The 7,462-nt window shown below is 42.8% G+C and overlaps 1 protein-coding gene across 1 annotated transcript; it reads right to left on the reverse strand.

Moving 5' to 3' along the window:
* Nucleotides 1–5,235: 5,235 nt before the first annotated feature.
* Nucleotides 5,236–6,204, reverse strand: LOC142445918 (olfactory receptor 2AT4). Its single transcript, XM_075547781.1, has one exon. The coding sequence runs from the start codon at nt 6,202–6,204 to the stop codon at nt 5,236–5,238; it is 969 nt and encodes a 322-aa protein (XP_075403896.1).
* Nucleotides 6,205–7,462: the final 1,258 nt, after the last annotated feature.

Below are 7,462 nucleotides of genomic sequence, written 5' to 3' on the forward strand. Positions count from 1 at the left end.
AGTCCCTATGCAAAACAGCAAAGGCGTTTCTACGTATCAAAGGACGGAGCAAAATACCCTACTGCCATTGTGTCAGTTCCACCCCAGAGGACAGCGTAAAGCTGCCCTTACAGAGTAGAGTCATAGACTGACACATTTTTCTCCTGCAGAGTGGCTGATGGGCTTGAACCACTGACCTCACAATCCATACATACATCAATTGAGTAAAGCACCCTTATACATTCGCTGCCCTCATCATTCTCAAAATTCGCCTTCCACTTGGGTTCCTGGAATCAGCTCATTTTCCTTCCCCCCCTCCCCCCTCCCCATGAACCCTTAATAGTTTATAAATTATTATTTTATCTTATGTTAAACTCCCCATGTCTCCCCTCACCTACCTTCCCGTTGCCCATCCCCCAGAGAGGAGGTTACACGGAGATCTCAAAGATCGGTTCTCCCTTTCTACACCCCCTTCCCTCCCGATGTCTCCACTCTCACCGCTGGTCCTGAGGGGTTCATCCATCCTAGATTCCCTGTGTTTCCAGATCCCTACTGCACCGCTGTGCATCCTCTGGTCTAACCAGGTCCACAAGCAGAATTGGGATCATGATAATTGGGGGGAGGAAGCATTCAAGAACTAGATGAAGGTTTTGCTATACTGAACCCTGAGTGACCCATCTCCTCCCCACTACCCCTCTGCAAGGGATGTCCAGCTGTTTGCAGATGGGCATTGGGTCTCCATCATGCACTCCCCTCATTCATGGTGATGTGATCCCCCCCACTGCCTTTGTTGTTTGAAACCTGGTCCCCTTGGCTCTTCATGATCACACATGTTGGTGTGCTGCTTCCATGTGGGCTTTGTTGCTTCTGGGCACTTGGGAGCAATTTTAACAAAGTCTATGTAACACATAATTATGGCTTGGAAGATTTAATGTTATTTAAAAAAGATTTAATGTTATTTAGGTATCAAGTATGGCTATATTATTGTATAGAGTTAATGCTATCTCCATAATCCAAACATACATTTTTAGAGAAATTGACACATTGGTTCTAAAAATTTATGTGGAAATTCAAATGATAGAGAGAGCCACAATAATTTTGGGACAGGAAGAATAAATTGGGAAGATGTATGCTGTACGGTTTTTAGGATATCTATAGTGGAAGAAGTGAAGCTTGACCCTTACCTCACATCGTATACAAAAATGAACTCAAATGGATCCTAAACCTGGACTTTAAAAATGAACGCTATAAAACTTCTAGATGAAAATATAGGAGAAAAGTTTGAATCTTGAGCTAGGCAAGAGTGAATTAAATATAAGAGAAAAAGGATACATAAACTCTTACAAACATGGAAAAACTTCTGTTATTCAATTTGCATAATTTGGAAAAGAAATGAAAAGCCAAAAATCTGGGGGTAGAGAGGTGGGGAAATACACACACAGTATGCAAAGCAATATATGTATATAAACACTCAAAAGACTTGTATTCAGAATACATTAAGAACCCCCAAATCTAATTAATAAAAGCAAGTGACTCTTTTTTTGATGAGTAAAATATTTTAATAAACATCATCAAAAGAAGATCTACATGAAAGCTAATGAGCCATCCTTAAAAAAGATGTTCAACACGACTGGTCATCATGAAAGTACACAATAAAATTGCAATGAGCTGTTACTATAAGAAGGCTACCTTTAAGAAGACAGGTGATACCAGTGACGGAGAGGAGCTGCAGACCTGGACTGAGGGGAGCGGAGCAGAGGACAGCCTGATTGGGGTTGAGCTGCAGAGTCACTTCTAAAACCAAACATACTCACCACGTGTCTCAGAAATCCCCTTTGTAATTCCTTACCCAAAGAAATGGAAGCCCACCTCCATGCTTAAGAGTATGTACAAAAATACTTTGGGAAACTTTATTTGTAAATATCCCCAAACTGGAAACAATCTAAGTGTCCGTCAGCTGGTGAATGAATATGTACTCTGTAGCCACACAATGGAAGAATTCCAGCAATAAGAAGGAATGAGCTGCCAGTTATATTTTAAACTCATCTTAAGCAGAAACCAGGCCCAAAAGAATGTACACCTATGACTCCACTAGAAATCAGGTTCGAGGTCATCCGTGGGCAAAGCCAGCAGAGGAGATGGACTGAGAATGGGCACAAAGGAGTCAGGTTGGTAAAGATTGTCTACTTATTGTTGATTGGTAGATCCCTTGGTAGATTCATGTATCGAGTCATCCAATTGTACACTTAAAATAGGTGCATTGTATTGTTTGGATATTATACCTCAATAAAGTGGGTTAAAAAACAATATCTGGAGGAGGAAAAGAAGTCAAGATAAAGACTCAGACAAACAAAGCGGAGAGAATTTGTCAATTTCAGATCTGTACCACAAAAAAGACGAGGGGACTTTTTCAGTCTGGAGGAAAAGGACATCCGATGGGAAGGTGAGTGTACACAAGATTCTGAGCACAGGGGCAGATGTGTAAGCATCAACTATTTAAAGTAGCAGTCAGATGAGGTCTCGCAGGGTACACAAAGTGTATCAAAGACAGCTACGTGGCAACAGTAGCCCCAAAGGTAGGAGGCATGTAAAAGGCATGAAGCTGTTTTAGGGACTGTGTTAGACAGGGTTCTCTAGAGAGACAAAACCAGATTGCTGGTAATTATATCTATATCTATATATACACAGATAGATATATAACATAAGAAATGAACCATTAAATTATATACAGATAGATCATACAAAAAATTAACAGTTAAATTATAAAGCAGCGAGACACTAGCAGTCCTTTAAGTCTCGAGAGCTGCCAGTTCCTCTTCTGTAGAGAGCTGGGCTATATGTACCCAGGCAGCAAACAGCAAGGCAGGTCCCCAACTGTCAGTCCCCAGCTCCAGAGATGAACATTCCTTCAATTAATCCTACTTGTGTTTATCGGCCAGGCTGGCCGGGACCTTGCATTATTTCGTAAATGGTTATAGTCCTAATTTAGATTGTCTGCAAAAATTCAAAGTATACTGTTGGTAAAAAGAGAAAAAAATTACTATCAGGATTCAAAAAGGTAGAAATAAAAAGAATAAAAAGATATAGCAGAAGAACAATAACCAAAAAAATAACTATTACACTGAAAGATACTTTAAGGCAAGGAATGGATGAAGGGATTTCATAGCTCGAGTGATAAAAAGTCAAGGAAATAACCCTAAACTTGTACAGATCTAACACGATGGCTTCAAATTATACAATGAACATTTCACAGAAGTAAAACAAATCCACAATCATACTGTGAATTTTAACACACCTGGTTCATAAAAGAATGACAGACAAAATACCAGCAAAGATATTGAAAATCTGAACGACAGTTTATACATCTGACCTAATTGACATTTATAGAACACAAGACTTCAATATTGCACAATACTCTTTTTTTCCCCAAATGCACATGACTGATTTACCAAAAAATAGCTCATGCTGGATCTTTAGTAAATCCCAACAATTCTGAGAGCATTAAAATCACATTATGGATTTTATCTCACCCCAGTGGAATTGAACTAGGTATTAGAAGCAGATAGTTATAGAAATTTGTGTGTGTTTAGAAATAAAGCAACACAATAAAAAATTCATGGGATGAAGAAAGGAATTACAGAGGGTATTTTAAAAATATTTTGAAATAAGTGAATAAAAATAAAACCCAAAACCTGTGAGATGCAGCTAATGCAGTATTTAGAGGGATATTTATAGAATGATGAGAGTAAAATCTGACCATTAATAATCTATATTTTCCCCCCTCAGGAATATAGAAACATATCAGTGAACTGAACCTAAGAAAACTATAAAGCAGGAAAACATAAGGCTAAGAAAGACCAGAGATCTCACATGGAGGACATCCCACAAATTACCTGGCAAAAATGCTCATCCTCTTCAGAAGTGTCAAGGTCAGGAAAGACCAACGAACTGTCAGGCAAGTAAGGAGCCAAGACCGCTGAATGCACCATGATTGCGGGGGGAACCACAACGTAAATATTTTAAAACGACTCTGGTTTTAGAAATGTGTAATTTGCATCTCATTCATGTTACAGAAGTAAAACAAATATATTTAAAAAAAGACTCCCCAATGGTGCTTAAGATATCTTTCTGATAGACAAGCATTTCTGTTGATTTTCAATTTAGAGGAATTGTGGAGTTGGTCTTTTGTTTTGTTTTTTTTCTTTCATGATTTCTGTTATGTAAAAAATGTTCTTACATCTAAAGTCAGGATAACGTTCCAATTAATTTTGCTTCTGTCTCGGTCTCTTCTGCCTTCTTTTCTCTCTCCCCTATAAAGTTGGGAGTAGGATCTTTATTACATTTTAAAGTATTTCTGTATTTTAAAGATCTTTCTATTTGTTTTTCTGAGAGTTTAAGCAAGTGATCTGTTTTCTTACAAAACCAGAGCTCTGCAGTTTTCTCAGCAAGCTCTCACAGCATACGCGCCCTGACGACATGCCAATCTCTCACGAGCTTCCTTCATACCCCTTTATAGCTGCATTTTATACTGTATTCAAGCAGCCTCCTGTGGATGGATGGGTGGATGGATGGCCCAGTGAGTGATGATCAGTGTGTCTTTGGGATAGATGTCTGGAGGTGAAATTCCTGAGTTGAGGGCTAACTGGCTGTATTTGGGGGCCTTGCTCGCATATGTAATGAGTCCAGGTGCCCTCACAAGCTGGTGGTAAGTGTCCTGCTTTCCCGCCTGAATGATCGGAGTCCCGCCCACTGGATTAGCTGAGAAAGGACATGGCGGTGCCCTCCTCATTTGTTCTTCGCTATAAGGAGACTGGGTCACTTCTCGCTCTTTAAAGACCACTGCTTTGTGCTTTCTTTTGAAGTCTGCCTAGTCACATAGTTTGCTGATTTCTGTGTTGGGGATGTTAGTTTTTTCCTTCTAAATTAGTATACATTAGAGATATTTATCCTTTCCCTGTGAAACAAGTTTTTCATTCCTGCTTTGACTTGGCTTCTAGAGCTTTGTGTGTGTGTGTGCCATGCAGATTTTTAAAAAAGATTTCTGGTATTACTGAATAGGAATTTTTCACACAATTCGCTTTAGAATCTTAGTGTTATTCCATTGAACCAGTGGGATAGGAAAGGCCATTGTAATTATCTGCCTAACTGAATTTTTAAACCCTCAGTATCAATTAATTTATCCATTCAAAGTTTTACTGAGCTCATATTCTGCTAGGCATGTCAATTAATGGCTTAGATGCATAATTATTTGCATCTCTAGGCAACAGCTCCTATCCCAGCCTGAGTCTTAAAACATATGATTTTGATGATGGCAGCTTTGACATCCTTGTTCCTCAGGGTGTAGATGAGGGGGTTGAGGATAGGGGTGAGAATGGCATACGCAACATTGCCCATGATGTGGAAGTCGAGGGGCAGCTCGGCCCTGTAGGCCACGTAGGCTATGGCGATGGATGTGTAGTAGGTGCCGACCACCAGGAGGTGGGAACTGCAGGTGGAGAAGGCTTTTGAGCGCCCTTCTCGGGACTTGATGCGAAGGACCGAGGCCAGGATGCGGGCATAGGAGAGAAGCACCAGGAGCAGGGGCAGGAAAGACACCACCATGGCAATGCAGAAGCCCATGAGGGTCTGGGGGGTGGTGTCAGAGCAGGAGGCTTGGACCAGAGACAAGTGGTCACAGAAGCAGTGGTAAATGTGGGCAATGCTGTTATATGCCATCTGCGATGTTTTCACGACTGCTGGGATGGGCAGGAGGAGGGCGGTGAGCCAGGCACTCGCTGCCAGCGCAGCATTGGTCTGCGGGGTCATGTGGACAGGGTAGTGCAGTGGGCGGCAGATGGCCACATAGCGGTCGTAGGCCATGACCACCAGGATGAAGGCCTCTGAGCAGGTAAAGCTTTGAAAGAGGTACATCTGCAGTAAGCAGGAAGGAAAGCTGAGGAAGTGGTCCCCAAGCAGGAATAGGGACAGCATCTTGGGGACAGTGGTTGTGGTGAAGAGGATGTCCAGGGTGGAGAGGTTGAGCAGGAAGAAGTACATGGGTGTGTGCAGGCGGGGCTCGGCCGCCACAGCCAGCAGGATCAGGGCGTTACCCATGAGGATGAGCAGGTAGAAGAGGAGAAAAATAAAAAACACAGGGAGGAAGAAGGACTGTGGCAGAGAAGGGATGCCCACCAGGTAGAACACAGGTGAGGCATCCACTGATCCGTTACAGTTTGTGGTCTCCATGGCAAGACAGAGCTGAATTTCTGGGAGATGGGTGGCTGGGAGGTCTGGGCACTAGGAGCACCTGCAATTCCAAGGATTTGGGAATGAGAATTCAATACCAGGGACTACTGAATAATTCACAGAACCATCATTATCGACTACCGTCTCGGAGGATTGACAATAGACTGTGATATTGCCTTCACCACTCGAACCTGCACTGCCCACTCTTCTGCTTCTGTCACATGGAACGGCCACTTACAGACTGGGACTCGGTGGTGGGTGAATCAGTGATGAAAGTGGAGAAGGCAGGCAGACATCTTGTTTTCCTTAGACTTTACATTTTTACTGGGAAAACCAGATGGAAACCGTTTATTATGATTCTGGAATTGGGACTGTAAAAAGTGCCCTGGAAAGGCTTCAGCTGGTCCCACACGGGCTGCTTTGGAGTGTCAGATTCCTCAGACCAAATCCCTAAGCACTTATGTCTACTTGGTTTGGAATAGCTGCTTTCTCCCAGGTTGCTGCAGCCTGCGGCAGCTCACACCCGTGTCATCTTCCTGCATCTGTCCACTGTGGCTCCTATGGACTCTATTTAAATGACATGTCTGGACTCTCGCTCCAGAATAAGATATAACAGGACATGGCAGCTACTAGGATAACCTGGATGAAAAATGACCCAAGTCATGTGTTAAAAGAAATTGGATGTCCAAATTCCCCCAGATGGGCCCTGGGTCCCCACTCTGCTCTACCCCTTATTCACAATGCTATGATTTTTTTTTTGTCTTTGATGCCTGATACCTGATCCCTTCGACGCCTTGTCATCTCACAGGCTGGTGTGCATTTTCCATGTGGGTTTTGTTGTTTTTCAGTTAGATGGCCCCTTGCTTATTTTCCAGCCTATGGGACCCCAGATTCTGTATATTTTGATAGCTGGGTACCATCAGCTTTCTTCACCGCACTTGCCCAGGCACCCGCTTTGTCTTCAGTGTTCGCGTCGGGGTAGGCTGGTGTGCTTCTTCCTTGCAGAAGGGCTGTGGGGAGGTGACGAACCAGTCAGAGTGCAGTGTAGCAATGATGAAACATACCATTTTCCTCTAGTTCTTGAATGCTTCCTCCCCCCCACTATCATGGTCCCAATTCTACCCAATTCATAACCAGCTGGACCAGAAGATGTACACTGGCACGAATAGAAACTGGAAATATGGGGAATCCAGGACAGATGAGCCCCTCAGGAACAGTGGTGAGAGTGGCGATATCAGGAAGGTGGAGGGAGAAAGGG

Source organism: Tenrec ecaudatus, chromosome 4 (assembly GCF_050624435.1).
Source record: "Tenrec ecaudatus isolate mTenEca1 chromosome 4, mTenEca1.hap1, whole genome shotgun sequence".
Classification (NCBI taxonomy): domain Eukaryota; kingdom Metazoa; phylum Chordata; class Mammalia; order Afrosoricida; family Tenrecidae; genus Tenrec; species Tenrec ecaudatus.

What these genes read in the sequence shown, in the direction of transcription:
- LOC142445918 (XM_075547781.1), bottom strand. Translation starts at nt 6,204, where the DNA reads ATGGAGACCACAAACTGTAACGGATCAGTGGATGCCTCACCTGTGTTC.